At 41.6% G+C, this 22,833-nt stretch overlaps 1 protein-coding gene across 4 annotated transcripts; it reads left to right on the top strand.

Annotated features, from left to right (window-relative positions):
- Positions 1 to 8,290: 8,290 nt before the first annotated feature.
- Positions 8,291 to 22,133, top strand: LOC138620073 (UDP-N-acetylglucosamine--peptide N-acetylglucosaminyltransferase 110 kDa subunit). Of its 4 annotated transcripts, none has more exons than XM_069697011.1 (22): positions 8,291 to 8,678; positions 10,345 to 10,495; positions 11,170 to 11,413; positions 11,553 to 11,621; positions 15,001 to 15,117; positions 15,217 to 15,296; positions 15,690 to 15,885; positions 15,992 to 16,132; positions 16,277 to 16,377; positions 16,895 to 17,048; positions 17,337 to 17,438; positions 17,526 to 17,705; positions 18,032 to 18,190; positions 18,310 to 18,399; positions 18,572 to 18,697; positions 18,810 to 18,980; positions 19,114 to 19,230; positions 19,568 to 19,738; positions 20,041 to 20,193; positions 20,303 to 20,555; positions 20,669 to 20,792; positions 20,885 to 22,133. In XM_069697011.1, exons 1-22 carry the CDS (start codon positions 8,642 to 8,644, stop codon positions 21,063 to 21,065), a joined length of 3,117 nt encoding a protein of 1,038 aa, XP_069553112.1. In that variant the 5' UTR covers positions 8,291 to 8,641; the 3' UTR covers positions 21,066 to 22,133. The 4 variants fall into 4 exon arrangements, with proteins under 4 accessions (XP_069553112.1, XP_069553111.1, XP_069553110.1 ...); XM_069697010.1 differs by having other exon boundaries at positions 17,526 to 17,723; XM_069697009.1 differs by having other exon boundaries at positions 10,315 to 10,495.
- Positions 22,134 to 22,833: the final 700 nt, after the last annotated feature.

Here is a 22,833-nt window from a genome sequence, read left to right as displayed (position 1 = left end):
GAAAATATTTGAAATTATAAGCCTTACTTTTTTCTTAATGGCTGCTCAGAAAGGCCACCATTACAACCGGTCTGTCCCCTTCAATCTTTACTCCAGCACCTTATCTCTTCATCTATATGCCCCATGTGCCCATCTCACACTGTTAGGGTTCTGAATTAGTAAATAGTTCTCAGCTCCCCAGTCCCAGTGGCCTGATCACTCTGTTAATTTTTACATCCAGAGTCAGTCAACCAGACAGTAGCAAACGTGACAGCAGCCATGGCCTCCATTGTCCTTAAGCTCAGTGTTTCTCTGTTTTGTTTTGGCCTGAAAATTGCCACACTTCAAAGTGACTAAGCATTTTGGGTTGAAATTTATTACCAGCCCTTTCCATGATGTTGTTGATATGTTCTCATTTTGAGTTTCTGGAATAGCCAACATCCTTCAGACTTAATATGGTTGTGTTTTTCTCTAATTTCCAGTAGAAAAATAATGGTCCTTATCTGGAACAAACATGCTCACTTGTGGTTGAGTAAGTGCTTAAATCTGAGCCAATAACTATTACTTAATGTACATGCACTTCCTCCCTTGGGGCTTTTCCGCTCTCTTTTAAATCTGGGCCTTCAGCCTCTCCCAACACCCCGTAGGATCCAACAACAACATGAGGGCAGACCCATGTATATTAGCCTGTGCACTGCTGCCTGCATCTCACATTTTGGATTCAAATAGGTAAATAGGATGTGAGCCTGCGGCATTAGCCAAAATCTTAGCTCCCATTAAAATTCTCCTCCTGTGCCAACACCCTGATGGGCTCTAATATTATTATTAAAGATTTTGAGGTTATTATATATTTTTACCTTGAAGAAAATACAAATTAAAAAAGGAAAAGCTGCTGAGTTATCGAGCTCGCTTGTAAACTTATTGATTGCATACTTGTCTTGATCTAATTAAACACTCATACACACATCTTTGTTCTTTTGTAAAGTGTCCATTGCTTCATTCGGATTGTCCACTCGTCCACTATGCACTGTACAATTGGTTAATCCGAACACAGCCCATGTTTGTTTAATAATGAAATGTCTCTGACGCAAGAAAACATCAGGGTACAAAGTCATTTTAACTTGAATGGTGGTTAAAAACTTGGCGTCTGCAACTTGGTGGCTGTGGTGTCAAAGGTCACCACCCTATCCATTCCCTTAAAGACTCTTGTTTCTCCATCAGCAACCCCTGACCTTTAACTCCCCCGTTTTCCCCTGGTTGGACCCTCCTTCCAGGGGCTGTCTCCTGGGATGGACTCAAAGTTATAGGGAAAGGTTAAAAATCACTGAATACTACAGAGGGAGGAGACATTTTAGTACAACACCTGTAATGTTACGGGGGGGAATTTTACCATACAGTGCAAAATAAGAGAGTCCATGACCTCAGAGCCACTTCCTCAGTGTTTTCACTTTTCATTCATACAGTCAGCAAGACACAAGTTCCCGTGATTCCTGCAATTGTTTTGTGTGAGATAACACAGGAAAAGGATAGGATGTAATCCTCTGAATCTGAACAGCTTGCTGATAAATCAAAAATAAATATCTTTGACTTTGTGCTAAACTACCTCCATTCAGTGGATATTACGGTGATAAAAGCTTGACAATTAACTTTGTTGACCTTAAACATACAGTGCTATTTGATACATACAGTACCCTCTTCTCTCTTGGTGGTCTTTAAGCTTAACAGCGAGAGCTGTCTCCCTGCTGAGTAACATTACTCTTTAAATCTAGGACTAGTACAGGAATATTACAGATTTTTTTTTTTAAAGTTTACTCACATGCTGTTAATAAGAAAATATAAGCAAATAACTTGCTGTTGTGGATGACTACTACATGCTTTCAAAGGACTTTGGTTTGTTGTGTAATATATGATTTGATTTATTTAATAATAACTGGCTGCAGAACAGGGTGTGATCAGTGCAAATTTTCCATGCCAAAATTGAGTGTTTATTTGTTTGAACCACAGAAGCCCAGTCCCACACAGATGTCTAGTTTTACTTTAATTATCCCCTCCGCTTAGTTTCTTATCTACAGTTAAAAACCCGGCCATCACTCTGTAGATTCAGTTTAAAACCCTACTTGTCATTTTTGCTGTGACATGACATTTCACAAGAGGTCAGTGCGTCTACCACAATGGTCAGCTCTGTACTTTGTCATTATGGTCTCCCTGTTTATGTGCAAGCATGTGTGTGTGTGTGGTGTGCACAAGTGTGAGATTGTCTGCTACATATGTTTTATTACACCCTGTTCCAAGGGTAGTGGAAGCAGCGGTCGACAGGCTGCAGTTACGCCTTTTCCTCCAGGCTCCTTCCCTGTTCCTTCCACAGCCGCTGTGGTCCAACCCTTTTCCGACCTCAGATACAGACACACTGGGAAATGTACACATGATTGCACATCTACTCTGGCACATGCATAAAGTAGAACAATTACCTTTACTACAGCTAAAAAAAACCCACCTGTGATCTCTTTAAGATCCAAGATGGCCTTTGGAAAGACCCAACCCTGAGCAATGTTAGGTTACAGTGACAATATTTACAAAACCCTGTCAAAAATGGATCCTTCCAACACATTCAAATCAAGTGTGTATTGTATCTTGAAATGAGTCCTGGCTTCTGCAATGTTTCTACAATTGTGTGTGTCATATAAACAGGATATCTTGAGACGAAAAGCACACGGTGGGAAAAAAATACAGCCTGGCAAGAATTGGAGGTCCTGCAACAACTGTGCGGACAAATAATTGTACAATCACTGTATGAGAGGAACTCCTGAATCAGAGAAAATATACAGATCCAAACATGAAGACGCCTCCAGACTAAACTGCTTTCCCTACAACTATGACTGGAAGCTGTGACTGGTGATGATGAAGGTGATATGAAACACCTCACAGAAAACCGACTCTGAGCTACTACTGCTTATTATTATTACGAAGCTTATCTTCTCAAAGTTGGTCTAATCCTTTATTGTGGCATAGTGTGCAGTTACATAACCTGGAACAGCATCAATAAGACAGAGAGGGAAAAGTTCTCACACACAGAGGAAGACCATAATAAGTTGGGCATGACGTGTAAACTGTCAACGTATAATGCAAACAGGTGCAATAAGCACAGTTCAAACACATGGGCTTCCTCATAAGCCGCTTATGTAAAGTCAGTGATTGGAGACCTTTGGTTTTAGGGTGAACAGTGGTGTATTGTGCCCTGCGAGGCTGATTTCTACTCTCTGGTGGTGACCCTCTTTCCGGACAAAGTGTTCCCCCCACCATGGCTGCCTCACAAGGTACGGCCTATTACACAACCGGTGGGAGGAGAAGGGAGTGGGGTCAGTGATGGATGATCCATTTTTCTGGATAAAAGGTTTCACAAAGTGAATGACTTCTGCGTGAGAATGGGACACAACACAAGTCCTATTTGCTCAAGGCTGGCCACAAGTCAATTATGCTGTAACTGTCACGGGCGAGGAAAGCCATTTGAACGATGTTGAGGAACCGAGAAAGAAACAAAAGAGGCAGTAACTGCCAGGTGAATGTCTAGCACCGTTAATCTAAAGAAAGAGGACCCACCATATAGCCAGATTGTTGTTTTATTTGGTGGATTAATTTCGGTTTGTCCTCCAACTTGTATCACTATGTTTATCATGCATGTGCAGTGGGTAATTATAAGGTTAACCTCCATCATTTTTAGGATCTAGGTTTCCACCTTTATTTGATCTTATACAAACAAAGGGATAGGCCACAACAAGTGCTCTGTTTTCAGTGGAAAAGAGGAGAGAAGTCAAGAAGTAGAAGAGAGTATGTTTGCAGCTTTATGTGGTGGAGATGCCTGATTGGTCGTTTGCCAGCCTAATTTTAAATTAAAAGAAACAATAAAACGTTTAAAGGGTATAAAATAAACAGTGGATCTAAAAGAGGAGTCAGTAACGCTGCAAAACAAACTAAAGAAATGTAGATAAGTGGCTCACAAATTATATTTATGAGTGAAAGTGTATAAAACAGTAAAAGTAATAAAAGACAAGTGATCTAAAGATGCAGGGGATTGTCTCCAACTGTCTGATCTAACGCTGCACACTGGATCATAAATGGTAGAAGCAATAACAACATCAGACAACCAACTGTACAACACAACAGCATATACACACACACACACACACACACACACACACACACACACACACACACACACACACACACACACACACACACACACACACACACACACACACACGGGAGAGCCTCTTTGGATAGTCCAGCAACCCAGCTAGCCAGGGGGAGTCACCTCTAATCCTTCCCCACCCCAGACATCCCGTCTCTGGGATTGCACGCCACTCAGTGCCCCCTCAGGTCGATCTAAATTAGATCTGGCAAAGCCGGGATCAGTGGAGTATTCCAACTGAAGAGACATTTTCATGGGAGCTTTAGTCTAAACCCTGGGAGAAGTCACATCTTCTCCATTAAAACATGCTGCAGCATGAAGTATATCCAGTGACATTCGTAGAAAATTGTTAGAGAACAAGTTTTGTGTTCGACTAGCATTCACTCTCTCTCCTCACACAGGGGGAGAGAAATGAGGATCTATACAAGCACGTTAGGCCAGAGGTGGGTGCTGTTGTTAGGGGTAGAGATTCCCAGAGGGCGAATAAAAGCAAGGATCAGAGTTGAGGAGGGTGTCAGTCGGCCGGTGTTATTGATAGGAGACACTGACAGCTGCTGTCATGAGAAGAGTCACCGGGTCCTTCACACTGTCACTCTCCTCCTCACAGACAGAGCAGGAAGAAGAAAAGCAGGGGAAGAGGAGCAGGCGGGGGAAAATGAGAGGGGTCAGGGAGTCAGAGGGACAACAGGTGATGAATGCAGAGATTTAAAGGAGGCACCAGGCAGGTCCTGACACCTTCACTGCAAACACTAGCCCCAACCTGTCCTGTTCCTGCTCTCCGACAAGGAGATGGACACAGAAACAGATTGAGTTAAAGCTACCATCTAAATAAAAGTACATCTTAGTGTTGTTTTCTATGAAGATGATCAGCGATTTGATTTTTCTTTTCTTTTTGCACTTAACCAACTTCAAATCCACTAAACTGGGAGAGATTAGAGTGAAAGTAATCTCAAACTAAATCTATTTGTAGTTTTCCACTTGTGTTGACCTAAAACCACACAAGAGTTGAGAATTAAACGTGACTTGAAACAATAAAAAATAGAACAAAATTGACAGCAGTGCATTTTTGTGCGTACTTGTTTTGTTCAGACAACTTCCAACCACAAAATGTGTGGCTATAAAACATCAGAGTGCACCTGAAAATGTCTTAAATAAAGGCCAGAAGCATGAATCAAACTGCCAGTACCTGATGATTAACCTGGCTGGCATCTAGAAGTCCAATATCTGCCTTCTCGTCTTTTTTAAGTGTTATCCACAAAGTACACTTATTGTCAGCACATTTCAATCATTTGAAAACTCAACTCTGACAAAACAGGCACTGTAAAACCTTGAAACACAATGAGCCGCTTTAAAGTAAAGTGATTGAACTTTATCTCACTGTGTTACTGTGTCAGTCACAGCCGGTATACCGTCTTGTGCAACAACAGCAAAGTTGCTCTTGAAGAAATGCCTTTGTTCTCTTTCTTTTTTCTTTCTGTCTTACAGAGGAAGCTAATAGTGATAAATATGTCTGTTGCCGCAGGCCATCTGGCAAAGCGATAAAGTATTAGACTCATGCAGAAATCATGGTCTACTTTGCCGTTGATTTAATCTGGACTTTATTCTCCTTTGCTGTTTTGAAGCAGTGGTAAAAGTGTAGCCATTACTGCATTATGTGTGAAGACAGCTTACAAATTCAGGAGTGTCGTCTTCTGGCTTTTTCTTCACCTGCAAGTTGTGATCACAGGAAAATCTAGCAGCTGGACGATTGGTTATAAATTATTGCAGGACATTTATTGCATGGATGCAATTCTATGAGGTGCAGTTGGTTCAGTTATCATCATCAATCTGTTCCTGTCATGTCAGCATCATAAGTGAAATTCAACGTATTCATGAACGTCTACTACTTGGCAATTTAAACAGATGCTTGGGTCTAATGCTATCCAGAAAAAAAGAAAGAATACTCCTATTTTAGCATCCCTGCTAGGCTAGAGCATCAAAGCTGAAGACCTCTGGAAAACAACAATAACACTGCCATAAAATCAAGAGGACTCATCAATCAGACAGCCTGAAACTGTAGCTGGGTTCTGAGAGTAGGAGAACATTCGCCTATTACAGTAAAATATGTTTGTCTGCGCTCATGCACTGCAAAGACATGAACAGCATTTTAGCTATGTGTCCCTGAATGCAGCCAACATGTTAAAGTAAGGAACAAACAACTCCCTCTGTATCCCAACGCAACCCCATTGAAGTATCTAAGAAATCATTCCTAAGCTTTGCAAATAATGTGGGTCATCAGCTTGCAGCAAATCTTATCCTGAAATAAATGGGCTGAAATAATGTATGCCACTCATAGCAGAATATCCTGACCCAGAAATTACACTGCACAACAAATACCAAATAACTCCAGGCTTTGCTGAGATTTTAATAGCGGCTACTCTAAAGTGACCTGTGAATGAATAAACCTTTTGCTCTCAAGTGCTTCCTAAAATAGCTTGTGTGAAAGCAGGGTTTGTTGAACAAAACTGTCACTGACCCTTCGGGCAGGAGAAGATGGGTTCACCCGAATTGCACAAACATAAAGCATGTTAGATGCAATTGCCATAGACACACGGTGCCCATGACATCATCCTGTGCACAAGTGACTGCTAAGCAGTGTGAAGAGTGAGAGCAAAGGAGGGGAACGTGTGCAAGAGTACACAAACCCAGCACCCTATGCATGCTTTGAGCACACAGAGCAAAACCAACATGGGCAATGATGTCAGCTGCTTTCCCATAGCGGGGCGCTGGGAAAAACTGGGGTGCAGCACGCAGCAGCCCCCTTTTCAACATCTTCGAGGCAGAATGGCACGTTAATTAATCTCACTGAATGGGCCACATCCTCGAAAGTGAAGTTCAATGAGAGATACTATGCATAAGAATTTTGATTTCAAATTATTTTTATTCTAAGGCTTGCTATCAAGCTTTGACATTGATTGCTTAAAGTTTGTAGTAACAAAAAAAAAAAGCCATAGGATCCCATTGTAAACTACAGATAGGAAAATAAGGTTTGCAGAATTTGCAGAAATAACTACATCTGACTCAAATTTATGTTCAAAGCCACTTTGCAAGGCTCCAGAAATATTTCTTTAAATTGGGTTTACAAGATTGCCCTCTGTTGGTGATCATGAATCCTGCATTTGCACCAAAACCGTTACAGCACTTGCAGAGCTGAATTGTCTGACTATCTATCATAAGCTATTCTACAGATCTCATACAAACATTTTGATAACAGATGAACAAAATTGTTGTTCAAAAGTAGGGTTCAAAGGTTAGATATGTACTTTTGTCAATATTGACTTATTGAATCAGCCTAAATTAAAGAACATTTGGAAAAAAATAAAAAAAATAAAGATTAAAATCCTCTGTCACCACCACAGGAATAGTATTTGTTACACCAAAAACAATCAAACTGCATTGCGTAACGTGGTCTCCAAAGCAATGCCCTTGTTCTATTTATTAAAACGTTTGACTTAATATTGCTCGTCTTGCAATGTTTGTTGTCTTTTTAGTTCCCGGATTTTTACTATAAAGTCAGGCTACATTTCTGCATCCTATGTGGCCCTGCTCCTGTCAAAAATGTAAGGTCAAATATGGTGTAAATGTGTGCTTTCATGTGTGCAGTTACGTGTGTTCCTGTGTTTAGAGATGACATATGCCATGACGAGTTCGTGAGCTACATATAGCCTTACCTTCCCCCAACATATTATTTTTCATCTGTTACCTTACAGACTGCAGACTTTTGCATGGCAGGCAAATGTATGTGAACCAATGCTGCAGTCAGCAAAAAAAAAAAAAAATCATTTCGTGAATTTTTGAAGCGCTTCTGCTGGTTGTTTTTTCCCACTCTGTGTCCCTGCGCCATGTGTTCTTCCGCGCAGTATCGCTCGTAATCGGTTTATTATTAATTTATTAAATTAGTAACGCATGGCCAGGGAGTGGGGGGAAGGTGCCTCAAGCACACATTCAATGAATTATTATTTTTTTCCACCAAATGTGACATTTATTCCGGGCTGACACAGATTTCCTCGTAATGGCGATACCGGATCTACTTTCTGGCAAAAAAAAAAAAAAAAAAAAAAAAACCGAGTTCCACCCATTTCGCCATTTTATGTTCCAGAGCTGCTTTTGTTGTGAAGAGAAAGACGACCCGGCTCTTAAATCAGCAGCATCGTGAGTTAGTGGGGGAAACAGGCGTTATAACGGGGGTTAGTTGATTAAATACAAGCCTGCTAGATACTATTAGTAGTTGTTTTGTATTAATTTATCGCTGTCCGACGTAGCGGGGGTCGTAGATTAGGTTAGCGGACGTTAGCTCGCCAGGCAACGTGTTTGCTGGCCGCCGACGACAAAGACGACTCGCACGCTGCACGGTTTCTTTTTTTTTTCTCCTCTGAAACGGTGACCTGCCAAGGAGACACATTGACGACCACCGCGCCAGACACGAAGACCGAGGAGATGGCGAGCTCAGTGGGAAACGTGGCTGACAGCACAGGTTAGCTGCTTTTGTTCACGTAGTTCACGTTCAGCGGGCACACCTAGCACGACCGAGCTAGCATCTAGCGAGTGACTCTTTATTAATATCAGGAAGGAAAAAACAACAACACCGCATGCTTTTTTTCTTTTTATTTATTTTTTTAAAATAGTCTACAATGTGATGAACAAGTGTGTTAACGTGACTATAATCTGCGGAACAGTTGCGTGTAAACAATTCATCTTTGGACACGTTGGTCTGAAGCCGTTGTGACGCTAGCTGAGTTAGCAAAACATGTTGCGACGAGCAAGATGTCGATTTAATTTGTTCCGCGATTCCAGAAAAAAATAGTTTCCTCGATCAAAAAAATATCATATCCCCCCCTTTTTTTTGTTTGTTTTTTGTTTTTTTTTTTAAATTTGTTTTTTTGAATAATAATTCTGATTTGAAGCAGCCACGCGTCGTGGGCACAGACACAGCGAGGCCTCCTGCAGCATCTCTGGTGAAAGTGGCCCTGCAGACATCACAATGTGGCGCAGATGGTTAATGTCTGCTTTTTGGTCCCCTGACAAATTCACCCCGAAGGTGATCTGTGAATTGCGGGTTTTCACTTGACTTGTTTAAATCCGTGCATTATATTATATCATATTATATTGGCGGTTCGAGTAATTCAATCTGTCGCTCGCTCGCTCGCTCCCAAGCACGATGACGTAATCGTCACGGATGGATGAACCTGATCTCCTGCGATCTTTGTGGAGGCTCATTTGGCGTCCCTGTACGCGACGTCCCCCAAAACCAGCGCGCCTCCTCCCAACCTGCCGTGCAGGTGTAACCCCATGTACGATGTGCTTGTGGCTTCACGTTGTCTGCCACACCCAGAGACTCACCTCAACATTTACATTTTTTTTTTTTTAATGACGGGAATTTGAATGGTGGCGATACTACAGCTCTTTATTTATAACTCCCGATATTGGCTGCATTAACAGTGTGTGGTTTTGAAATGTGGCTTGACAGTTGACCGTCAAGCTCTTGCTTCCCATTTTAAAATGTCAAATCCAGAGTTTTGCCAGAACTTGTGCATTTCTGCCACCTCCCGTTTTTTTTGTTTTTTTTTTCATCATTTCTCCCAAATGTTGCATTGGTGTTTTGCTACTTTATGGTTGGTAAGTAGGGGTGACAATAGTCAGAGGCCCCACGATACAATATCGTCACAATACGCAAGTCATGGCACAGTGTTATTGCAATTGTGCAAATTGTATCCCCAAAGAAAACCCTAAATTTGATTTATAAAATAATAATTTTATATAATGATATAGCCATACACAATTGTGTCAATATATTACGCTGTTTAAGTTTTTCCCATCTTTATTGGAATCCCTTTTTTGACTTAAGTAAAATAGAATCTCAGTAAATCTTGTTGACAAAAAACATTATGAACTATATTCAAGAATTCACTGCAACTCCTGTAATTTCCAAACATTTCTCCACTTGATCCCAGTGATCCCTTGATTTTTGCCCATTGTCTTGTTTTTTGTTGAGTTCAAATTGTCATTATTTGCATCGTCTCTTTATTTTCTGTTTTCATTTGTCAGATTTAATTTCTTCCATCACCTCTAACATGTTGTTTCCCCCTCCTTGGGTTGTGTTGGTGCTCCAGAACCAACAAAACGTATGCTTTCCTTCCAAGGGTTGGCTGAGTTGGCGCACCGGGAATATCAGTCAGGGGATTTTGAAGCAGCTGAGCGCCACTGCATGCAACTGTGGAGGCAGGAGCCTGATAACACAGGCGTGCTATTGCTCCTGTCCTCAATCCACTTCCAGTGCCGAAGACTTGACAGGTGAGGTGTGGGGTGGGGGGGCTCGATGCACATGGAGCATGTGATGTGGAAGTAGCAGAGAATAATGGGTCTTCTGGCTTTGAGTGCACACATCTGGTCAGAGCTGTGTTCTGGATTTCCTGTTGCTTGGTTTAATGTGGTTTCCTGCTGGTGATTCTAACACTGTTCTGGTGGTGGTGTAGTCTTGCTTTGCAGGTGCCATGGGAAAGGTTTTGGGTCTTGCAAGTGACAGGTTTAAGCCGCATGGTCTTGTTTACAGTTTTTAATTTCTGAAATGGGCCCAATTGTATTATTTACCAACTAATCTACAATTGACATGTAAAAAAACTTGTGTGAAAATCAAATCCAGACATGGAGCATATTCTGTGTAGCTTTAACAGGTTCAGTTGGAGTCTTCTGCCAACGTGATATTTAGTTTGCATTACAGATATTTAACCAATGGACTTACTTGGTTTGGAAGTCTTTGGTGTGTGTGTGTGTGTGTGTGTGTGTGTGTGTGTGTTAAACATTTTTAGAATCTTTATCTTTGTGTGCTGTTTCTATATTTAACCATACACCTTAAAACAAGTTTCTTCCTTGCACCCTGCTGTTGTCTCTACACAACACATCAGTCCATCTGAGCCATCCCCTCCCTTCCAGAGTCTAACTATATTGTTCCCATTTTGGCCTTACAGGTCTGCTCACTTCAGTACATTGGCCATCAAACAGAACCCGATGCTGGCTGAGGCCTACTCCAACCTGGGGAATGTTTACAAGGAGCGTGGGCAGCTGCAGGAGGCCATCGAGCATTATCGGCATGCTCTACGACTGAAGCCAGATTTTATCGATGGGTACATCAACCTGGCAGCAGCACTGGTGGCAGCAGGAGACATGGAAGGAGCGGTTCAGGCTTACGTGTCTGCTTTACAGTATAACCCTGTAAGTAAAATGGCATATGTTAAAACTCTGCTAATATGGTCAAATATACACTGATCAGCAGCTAATTGCAGTTGTAAAATATCTATATATTTTCTCTCTCTCTCTCTCTCTCTCTCTCTCTCTCTCTCTCTCTAAACAGGATCTTTATTGTGTGCGTAGTGACTTGGGCAATTTGCTTAAAGCCCTTGGGCGTTTGGAAGAGGCTAAGGTATGTTACAGCAGGCTGGCGTTTACATAGAGGTGTTGTTTATGTTTTTTTTGTTTTTTTCCTTGTCCATAAATTTTTGTTTTTAAGTGTCATTCACTAAGGCGATAGATGCTTTTCCTTTTCCCCCCTTTGACATTTTTAAAATACATTGAGTCCCTTACATTCAAACCTTTCGGCCAAGTGGAGGACAGAAAATCTCCTCATTTCTCAGTTACAGTAAGCTTATCACAACTTGGCAAAACCCTTTTGCAAGTATTGGACTAGAATGAGTCAACACTCGTATAAGCCAATCAGGTTTCCTGTATTTTGTTTTTTAAATTCTTCAGAAAATACATACTTTTTGTTCATTACTTTTTAGACAGCTCTATGCATTTAGTTTTTTTTTGTATATACACATTACATTTGCCACTACCCTGTATCACTTTATGTCCTTTGCTTTACACCGACCTTTTATCAGAGGTCAGCCCCTCCCCTTTCAGGAAGAAAGGCTGGAGTTTTTAAATTCACACCGCGGATCAAACCTCGGCCCATGCATGTTCATATAGTTGACTTTGGAGGGAAAATGCTGGCTCGGTCTTTGAAGAAAACATGAACTGATGAGAAGCTAGTCAACCTTTGAAGTGCAAAAGATAAGATGGTTTCTAACCTAACCGCTATACTCCTTTATTGTTTACCAATTGCCCAAAGACAAGCTTTTCATTACATTTTGCTGTCAGTTGCAGTGGCTGCCAGTGTGGGATTTTCCCCACATGTTACACTTGAATTTATCAGTTAAAACTTGAGTCCATGTTACAGGGGGCTGCCTGGGTTGGGTCAAATCTGGAGATCTGGAGATATGGAGTTGTTCCGCTGGTTACAGGCCATCTTATTTCGTGCTAGAGGGGGGTAAAGGAGTGGGGAGGAGCATCAGGGAGTCACAAGCTCCCCTGCTCTGTCGCTCCACCCTCCGCGCGCTTGCTGAGGATTGGTGGAGTGTGCGCGCTCAGAGCTGTCTTCCTGACCCTTCAGATTCATCCAGTCAGTGCTAAAGCACTCTTCGAGAGTGCTTCTCATGCACACACGCATCAGTTTATGTGACTATGGGTAATAATGGATAATTCAGATTCTATCCAGCTGGTTATCTCTCTTGATAGCCACTGCTTTTGAATAGTCTGTGTAACTGTGGGTTTAGGAAAGCTCAAGCTTAAGTGCCTCAAAATGGTCCAAGTGGCGTCAGGCAGACAGCTCATTATCTGTACTCCACCACCTGCGTCAGATGCTGGGTTAGAAAGACAGAAGCGCGCAGCAAAAGCGATGACCTCTTTATTTCAGATCTGTGGAGGCCTGTAGATACAAATGATAAACCACAGACTTCTCTCCCTACCCATTGGCCAGGATTCAAGAAAGCAGGCAAGGATAAAGAAATCAAAGTTTGAGAAACTTTGCTAAAAGAATTTTGAAAAAGAAATGATTCATACTTCTTCCCTTTTCCTTCAAATATGTTATATTTTTCCCAAAGTCATGGGATCAGTTCATTTGGGCAAGATCAAGCCAGTAACTGCCCTCCTGTAGTTTAATATGAAAACTGAATTGAAGGACAACTGGAAGCCTGACTATATTTCACTGATAAACTGAACATATCAAAGCCTTTCTTCCCTCCCAGTTACCCTGAAAACATTCCTTTTTGTTTTCTTTGAAATGAAACATTCATTGCATGAGTGAAAACTATCAGTAGTATTATAGTTTTTATTTTAATTGTGATTTGGAAGAACGTGTTTTATTTCCATATAAAAAAATAAAATAAAATAAAAAAAAAAGACAAATGTATTGTTTGAAAACTTTTACTAACGATCTTGTTTTCTGATTTTGTCTCTTTTGGTTTTTCCACAACTGAAATTGTTATTTAGAAGGTTTCAGGTGGGTGACACTATTCCTGCGTAGGTGCCTGGCGGAAAGGAACACTAGGGCAGCCTCAGTCCTCCTCTTCTTCCAGCCAGCTGCGACCATCACTCTGACAAAGTCCAAAAATATGGTAACGGGTTTGTAACTGCCAACAAAAGAAAAACCACCTCACTTCATGCTTGAGCTCCTCTGTCTTGTGGCTCCCTTTGAGGAGCAAAAGAGAATAAGTTTTAACAAAACAGATTACCGTAAGAATGTCTGAAAATATGCTATACTAATTACCCAACTTTATATTAAGTAAAAAGAAACTTGGATTTGGAAGCAATAATCGTGAAAAACAAGTAAGAACCCTCTAACTCTTACATGTTGGTTATTTTTCCTGCTTTGTTTTGTTTTTCCCTTCTTTATTTGGACTTGCAGCGATCTGATGATGATGCAGATAATGCGCTGTGAGTCTGCAGTAGCGCAGGGGCTGCGCAGCGATACCCTCCACACAACCAAAAAGGCGGAACGCGCAAGCGTGCGACTCCCCAACCCCTCATTCCCTTTGGCCGGTTGGTTGCGGACCTCTCCCCATTCATGACCAGCCTTGCTCCCAAGTGCCCCCAAATCTCAGACACAATTGGCTTTTGTCATTTACAAGAAATTCTTTTCAGCTAGTTCAATAACATTCAACGACAAATGGCAGTTTAATTTTGATTGGTTGTTTCCAAATTGCCCAATTACATTCTGCCACTGGTTGATCCGTCAATCCTAACAGCCCCCTCCCCCCCTCTTAATTCTGAGATGAGTTGTTGGTGCCGAGTGTGTGCCAGTCTGGTGTTGCAGGTGTTCTGCCAGGGGTTGTTGGTCTGCAGCTGTTTCACTCAGCCATTCAGCAAGCGCAGCAGCGAAGCAATAACCTTTGCCAGGAGCAAGGTCACGCAAGCAGCATTATATGGGCCGTTGTGGTGGTGGCAGTTGACCCACACAGCGCGCTGGCGTTTGTGGCGCCTGCATTACAGGGACCATCACCTGCACGAAGCGTCCAGCATCCCAGGTTGTGAGAGACCATCCAACATTTAAATAGACAGCGTTCATGCAGCTGTTAGTGACTCTTTTTTTGAAAGATCTTTATATTATATAATTTGGGTTTTAACTGATTAATATAGATATTACCAGGAAACCACTACATTTGGTGAGAACATGGTCATAACTGCAGGATGAGGGCCTACGTGTGGGTGCCGGTTGGATCCGCGCAGCGTAGGAAAAAGCCAGGCAGCTTTGCGCGGCAGACTCGTGCGCACGCGAGCCCATGCTGTAGACTCACTTTTTGCCATCATGGAGAATAGTCACTAATTTTGCTTTCTCTGCTCTTTTTGTTTTTTCTTACTTTTATTCTCAATCTTCTTTGTTTTTATTTTACACCCCCCCCTCCTCAACCCTTCTACATACTATACTTCTCCCATTCTACCTCTCCTCCTTTCCTCTGTTTTTTTTCACTGTAAACCCACTGAAGGCTTGCTACCTGAAAGCCATTGAGACTCAGCCCAACTTTGCAGTGGCTTGGAGCAACTTGGGCTGTGTGTTCAATGCCCAAGGAGAGATCTGGCTTGCCATACACCATTTTGAAAAGGTCAGTCCTTTTTTTAAAAAAAATTATTTTTTTATTCTACTACTTAGTTTGGTTAATTTTTGTGTTCTTCCATGTTAAAAGCTTGGTTTAAATTTTCAGGCAGTGACTCTGGACCCTAATTTCCTTGACGCATACATCAATTTAGGCAACGTTTTGAAGGAAGCCCGCATCTTTGACAGGTGAGTCAAAATCATGTCTGTGTAGACTTGATTCTTTTATACATTCATGTTCAAACTTTTCTCTTTATATTCACCACCCTATCACACCCCCATCTGGTATTAAGAATGAGTCAAGTACATTGTCAGTTACGGTACCGCCTTGTCTGTTGATCTTGTTGCTGTGTTTTCACATGCCATTGCAGGGCAGGTTTGTTCTACAGAACTATGGTCAGGGTTGTACTGCAACTGCTGAAACAGTGACGTAGCAAATTTGTAACCGTATTAAAGGTGTTTACAAATTTTGCTGTTACACTTTGAATGCCCATAATGACTTCCAAGGAGTTAAGTTTTGGAAATCAGCATAAGACTGATCTTGAGCCTAACCTGTGTCTATACCTTCTCTTATGCTTCCAGAGCTGTGGCTGGATACCTGAGAGCTCTGAGTCTTAGCCCCAACCATGCAGTTGTCCATGGAAACCTGGCCTGTGTCTACTACGAACAAGGCCTCATTGACCTGGCTATTGACACCTACCGCCGTGCTATTGAATTGCAGCCCCACTTTCCTGATGCCTACTGTAATTTGGCAAATGCCCTCAAGGAGAAAGGCAATGTAAGGTGTTTTTTTGTGTCTCAGAATGTTTATTATTTCTTTCTGGTTTATTTCAGTCAGTAAACACTTACTGAATTTCACTTTGAATTGCTGTTGTCTTTTTCAGGTGTCTGAAGCAGAAGAATGCTACAACACAGCTTTGCGTTTGTGTCCAACTCATGCTGACTCCCTCAACAACTTGGCCAATATCAAGCGTGAGCAGGGCAACATCGAGGAGGCTGTTCAGCTCTATAGAAAAGCCTTAGAGGTGAGTTAAGAGTCAGCCATTTCTGTTCAGGGTATTTTCTGCTATGAATTGGTGTGTTTAATAACAAAGCCATCATTTTTGCTTTAAATGTGAGAAAGGTAACCTCTGGCTGTTTTGCTTAGTAACACTTTTTTTTTTCATTAGGTGTTCCCTGAGTTTGCAGCAGCTCATTCTAACCTGGCCAGTGTCCTGCAGCAGCAGGGGAAACTCCAGGAAGCCCTCATGCACTACAAGGAGGCCATCAGGTTTGTAATTAGATGCTAAAGGCTTCTGCTAACTTTGGTTCATTTTAGACATGTACTTCTTTCCATTAATCTGACAGCAGTTTAATGTGTTGTCTTTTTTTTTTATTATTATTATTATTTTTTTAAAATTTTAAGTAAGTAAGTAAAAAGTTGGGCCCATGTCACGTACTGCACTGTTCAGTTCACTTTGAAATTTTTAAAGGCACGATATAATCGATAAATTTACACACTCTGAGTTTGTACACTTAAATAAAATAGTGGACAGTAAATATAGTTCACTATATAGTACATGGGGAGTAATTACGGACACAATGTGTGATATGGCTCTGCTCAGAAATGATACCAATTGGTAAACTGCTGGTTTATTTATTTTGTTTCCATTTTCCATCTTTTTTTTGAAGTAAATGATCATAAAGGAACTGAAACTACTTAAAAAAAAATAATAATAATTATTAAAAAAAAAAAAAAGATGTAACCTTGTCGGGTCGCTTAAACAGTTTGTCTGTTTAATTTTTAGAATCAGCCCCACATTTGCTGATGCCTACTCGAACATGGGCAATACACTGAAGGAAATGCAAGATGTACAGGGAGCGCTGCAATGCTACACCCGTGCCATCCAGATCAACCCTGCATTTGCTGACGCTCACAGCAATTTGGCCTCTATCCACAAGGTGGGGATCATTTTTGTTTTTTTGTTTACATTAGTATTCCACTATTGTGTCACATCACTGTAGGGCTTTACCATCCTCCAGGTTGCTGAACGATCTTATACATTTTATAGATACAAAAATTTTGTATCTATAAAGAGTTGGAATTAGCTAATGACTATAATAACAAAAGCTTTCATGGTAGTTCAAATTATATACGTGAGTGAGCTTAATAGTGCATGCAAATAGTTTGACGTTACCACCTTTATGGTTTTTGCAACTTTTAATCTTGTATTTTAATGTTTTTATTAGGACTCTGGAAACATCCCAGAGGCCATTGCATCTTATCGCACAGCCTTGAAACTCAAGCCGGACTTCCCTGATGCTTACTGCAACTTGGCTCATTGCCTACAGGTTTTATTTGCTCATATTTTTTTTTTCGATTGTTATCGGTATATTTAGCACAGAAATTAGAACTATATTTTCTCTTCACTTTTCCAGATTGTGTGTGACTGGACAGATTATGATGAGCGGATGAAAAAGCTTGTGAGCATTGTAGCCGACCAGCTGGATAAGAACCGCTTGCCCTCAGTGCACCCACACCACAGCATGCTGTATCCACTCTCTCACAACTTCCGCAAGGCCATTGCTGAACGCCACGGAAACCTTTGCCTGGACAAGGTACACGCACTGATCAAAGCAAGTAACCTTTAATTTATATTTTGGGGGGATGGAAGGTGGCTGGTGATGGCAATGCCTGTCTGCAGGGATATGGGGAAGGTAAGGGATGGGCCAGACACGGGATTAATTAAACTGTAGAAAAGAGGCAGAAGCGATGGTGGTGACAGGTTTGCTTGCAGGGTGTGAGCGTAAAGCTATAAAGTTATGATGATTTGAGGTTAGCCTGGGGGAATGTTTTTAATGATTTAGTGTTTGTCCATTTTTAGCTCGAGTTACCTTTGCTTGCCTGGTGTAGTTGTATTCTTACGCCCCTACTAACTCCACAGATTAATGCACTGCACAAACCCGCTTATGAGCATCCAAAGGATCTGAAGTCCAGCGGTGGACGTCTGCGTGTTGGCTATGTCAGCTCAGACTTTGGCAACCACCCGACTTCCCACCTGATGCAATCCATTCCTGGAATGCACAATCCTGAGAAGTTTGAGGTAAGGGATCCTTACTGTGACTTGAAGTCTCAGAATTACACACGTGACTGCCAAGTAAATGGTATAGTGTATTATTACAGTGTTGACTTAAATCTTTTCTTACACTTTTTTCCCCAAAGGTGTTCTGCTACGCTCTGAGCCCTGATGATAGTACCAACTTCCGTGTGAAAGTGGTAGCAGAAGCTCATCATTTCACAGACCTCTCACAGGTAACTGTTAAGACCCTTCTTTGTCAGTATTTGTATACTTAGGTTGTCTATAAAATTGTTAATTTTTCCCTCACTGGTTATTTCAACAAATGTGATGTCTTGTATGAAGCCAACACTAAAAACTAGCCATTTGACAAAATCATTTTGTTAAATTGTTATTTTTCGCCTCCAGATTCCCTGCAATGGCAAGGCAGCTGATCGTATTCACCAGGATGGAATCCACATTCTGGTCAACATGAACGGATACACCAAGGGAGCCCGAAATGAGCTGTTTGCCCTCCGCCCTGCCCCCATTCAGGTTAGCTCTAATGGGATTTCTGACAGATAGTTGTATCCTCCGGATACATATCGACTGTGCAAACTGCATCATTAGGGTCCTTGCCGTCTAAATATTTCTACGTGTTCGACAGGCTATGTGGCTGGGTTACCCGGGAACCAGTGGAGCTCCTTTCATGGACTACATCATCTCTGACAAGGAGACCTCACCGATAGAAGTAGCTGAGCAGTACTCTGAGAAACTCGCCTACATGCCCCATACTTTCTTCATTGGAGACCATGCCAACATGTTCCCTCACCTCAAGGTTTGTCCGTCCTCACACTGCTGCCAAGTGTTTCGATGAGCTTAGTGTCTCCTTTAAAAAAAAAAAAAAAGAGAAAACATAACATTAAACATGACCAAAGTGTGGTAACATTTATTTTTGTTTTGACCCACAGAAAAAGGCAGTGATCGATTTCAAGTCGAATGGACACATCTTTGACAACCGCATTGTTCTTAATGGAATTGATCTGAAGGCTTTTCTGGACAGTCTGCCGGATGTCAAAGTTATAAAAGTGAGTAAAGAATATTTCCTGAACCTTGATTATCTCAGTGAGTTCAGTCTGTGAGTTGAGCTCTACAGTAGGCATTTAAAGATACAGCAGGTATTGTATGACTGTTTATGTTAATTTGTTGACTTTTAAGTTACCCTGACATTGAAGAGGGAGACAATGAATCCCTTTGTCATAGCTGGTCTCAGGTTATGTTAATGAGTACATCTTACAAAATATCTGCTGATTCAGTTATGGTCAAATTGCCAATGTGTGCATACAGCCCCTTCTGTTAATAATGTCACAGAGGTGAATGATTTGATGTTGAGCTGTATTTAAGCTGAAACTGTTTTCTGAGCAGATGAAGTGTGACAACAACCTGGAATCTGCCGGAGACACAAATGGAGCTCTGTCCATGCCTGTAATTCCCATGAACACTGCAGCAGAGGCAATCATCAACATGATCAACCAAGGCCAGATCCAGGTCACAATCAATGGCTTCACTGTCAGCAATGGCCTGGCCACCACACAGGTATGTCTAATTTGGGCACAGTTGTTAGTATACATGCAAACATTAGGAGAGATGTCGTTTCAAAGAGTCTACGAAGGCAGAAACAAAGAATTTAGCTTGCTGCTTTTCCTAGATCTTTACTGCAGATTAGGTTGTAGTCTCTGACACTGTGTCCTAAAGGTGAGGAAGCTTAGAAAGTTATCACTGTAAATGGAGGCATCTGCCTTGGCTTTCACAGTAGCATTTTATTACCAGTTGGATCAAACAGTCAAAACCTGTCACACTTGGAGACAACGGCAGCATTGCTCTGTTCCCCATTTTAGATTAATAACAAAGCGGCTACTGGGGAGGAGATGCCACGCACGATCGTTGTGACAACCCGCTCCCAGTATGGTCTCCCAGAGGACTCCATCGTCTATTGCAACTTTAACCAGCTCTACAAGATTGACCCGCCTACTCTTCAGATGTGGGCCAATGTAAGTCAGACAAACGTACAACGGCTTTGCTTGTTGCTCTGCACTTAAGATAATTACTTGAACACCTGAGTTTGCATTAAAAATCAATTCCAAATCTCTTGTTCTGCAGATCCTGAAGCGAGTGCCCAACAGTGTGTTGTGGCTCCTTCGCTTCCCCGCTGTTGGCGAGCCCAACATCCAGCAGTACGCTCAGAACATGGGTCTGCCTGGCTCGCGCATCATTTTCTCTCCTGTGGCCCCCAAGGAGGAGCATGTGAGAAGGGGCCAGCTGGCTGATGTGTGCCTAGACACTCCCCTGTGCAATGGTCACACCACAGGCATGGATGTCCTCTGGGCTGGAACACCCATGGTCACCATGCCAGGTGAGGATGAAACCTTCAGTTACTAATTGCTGCTGTACTGCATAGAAAATACAACAATTTTACGTAGTCAAGTGGCAAAATTGAAAGTGAGGCTTCTTAAACTCTCTATGTAGGTGAGACCCTTGCCTCGCGTGTGGCTGCCTCTCAACTCAACTGTCTGGGCTGCCCGGAGCTAATAGCCCAAAGTCGCCAGGATTACGAGGACATAGCAGTCAAAATGGGCTCTGACATGGAATAGTAAGTCCAAATGTATTTGACCAACTTGAAAACAATGAATGTTTTCCTTTGTGTGTCAACTTGAAAGTTGGATTACTTTTTTCCCCCTGCAGCCTGAAGATGGTCAGAGCGCGTGTTTGGAAGCAGCGAATCTGCAGCCCTCTTTTCAACACCAAACAGTACACAATCGACTTGGAGAGGCTCTATCTGCAGATGTGGGAGCACCACAGCAATGGCAAAAAGCCAGAACCACTGGTCAAAATCCAGACGGTAGAGACCAGTGAGAACGCCTGAACTGGAAGCACGTTGATTTCTTCTCTCCTAAATCCCAACCGTTTTTGACCATTATCGACACCTTAGTTTGAATGGTCCGTCTCCACTCCAGTTCCCTCTCCTTGAGTGATTCTCGCCATCTCTCTCATTTACTATTAATGAGACTCTTACTTGCAAGGAGCCTACACATGTTCACATTTGTCCCCAATTGCATTTGCCATTGCATCGCACATCTGCATCTCCTGAGCCAGATTGAGCCTGAGACTTTCAGGCCCCTCGTCTGAGACTCTTGTCCTTAAACACAGTATACGTATTTGGTGAGCATGAGAGGATTGTGAATGCCCTGCTACCCTCCAGTACTTTGATCAGTGGTTGATCAGTGGATCTTTTTTTTTTTTCTCTCTCTCTCTCTCTCTCTCTCTCTCTCTCTCTCTCTCTCTCTCTCTCTCTCTCTCTCTCTCTCTCTCTCTCTCTTTTTCTCCTGTCAGTGTGCATACAGGACTAACTGCAGCTTGTGGAACGAATGCCCAGCCGTCATTACTTGTTGATCTATTTCTAAATGGATTAAGAGTGTTGTGTGTTTTAAAATGACAATGTTGCACCAATGGAAATTGTTACTCTGACTTGCGTTTCATCAGCTTTAAAATGTAATTGTAAAACATAAATTGCAACTGCTCTTTAGTTCCTCTTAAGCTGTTCTTAAATGACTGCAATAAGTAGATGTGGAAGTTCTTAGACTATGGTCTAAATGAAGACTTCTTCCCCACCACTAGATGCCAACGTTTATTGATTTTGTTAATCAAGGCATATTGTTCATTATCTATCGTCCATTTTGATGTCACACCTAAGCTTGTACAAATGATTGGACAAAGCTGGACAAAGGATCGTTGTGTAAGTCATTGGAAAGAGCCTAAATTTAGTTTAGATGTCAGAGCTGTCATAAATTGATATTGTTTTTTAATCACACAAACCAGGAACGGGCTAGGTAAGTATTTTCTAAAAAGTTTTTGTTTTGTATTGTCCGTTAACTGTATGCTGTCAATGATGCCACAAGACTATGTGATAAAAGAATAAAGAGATGGCAAAAACTCTTGTGTTTTTGTACTCCGTTATTAATAGAAACAGTGAAATGTTAAAAGTCTTTAGCTTTTGTTTCTTTATTTGGATAACTAGAATGTCTATTAACATGTGGCAGCAGTTGTAAATGTTGTAAATCACAAACTGATTGTTATACCAGTAGATGTTGCCTTTCTGGGTGCATTCGAGTTCACCGGACCAATGAAACAAGTTGCATTTCCTTTATGTATATCTCAATCATAGTAAGGTGCTAGGTCAATTTACTCGCCTTGGAGAGCAAGGCACAAGGGTTGTATGCACATTTGTATTTAATAAAAAAAAAATATTGCAATCCCAAAATTTACAAGAGACCTGCATTTAAAGTTCGCTAAGCACAGAAATTCAATGTAAAAGTTCACATGCCAAACGCCTAACAGAACAGTACATTGCATTATTTTATTTCACCTTGCTGTAGTTTGTTTAGCAATTTCCTAACCTTATGCCGTTAGTTTGATAAACAATATATCTATAGAAGTGTAGGGTGGCATTAAATGGAGGTATTCAGGTCAATATTTATATCAAGTATTCTCTTTAATACATCCACGGTCCCATGTGTTTGGTCGGGGGCGTGGACACAGCGACCGTGTGGCATTTGAGACTCACTCCAATTGGTCTAAACATCTCCGTGACAACTTCCGGTGAGAAGTAGCACGAGATTTGAATTTCTCGTCAC

The sequence above is a fragment of the Brachyistius frenatus genome, unplaced genomic scaffold, assembly GCF_029030835.1.
Source record: "Brachyistius frenatus isolate BFR_SWC_R1_liver_20210118 unplaced genomic scaffold, ASM2903083v1 Contig_22, whole genome shotgun sequence".
Classification (NCBI taxonomy): Eukaryota; Metazoa; Chordata; class Actinopteri; family Embiotocidae; genus Brachyistius; species Brachyistius frenatus.
The sequence above is the reverse complement of the archived record's forward strand: the minus strand, read 5'-3'. Positions and strand labels throughout refer to the sequence as shown.

What these genes read in the sequence shown, in the direction of transcription:
- LOC138620073 (XM_069697008.1), top strand. Translation starts at nt 8,642, where the DNA reads ATGGCGAGCTCAGTGGGAAACGTGGCTGACAGCACAG. An exon ending in CACTACAAGGAGGCCATCAG is followed by an intron (nt 16,378 to 16,894) that starts GTTTGTAATTAG and finishes TTTAATTTTTAG; the next exon opens with AATCAGCCCCACATTTGCTG. An exon ending in ATGGCCTGGCCACCACACAG is followed by an intron (nt 19,739 to 20,040) that starts GTATGTCTAATT and finishes TCCCCATTTTAG; the next exon opens with ATTAATAACAAAGCGGCTAC.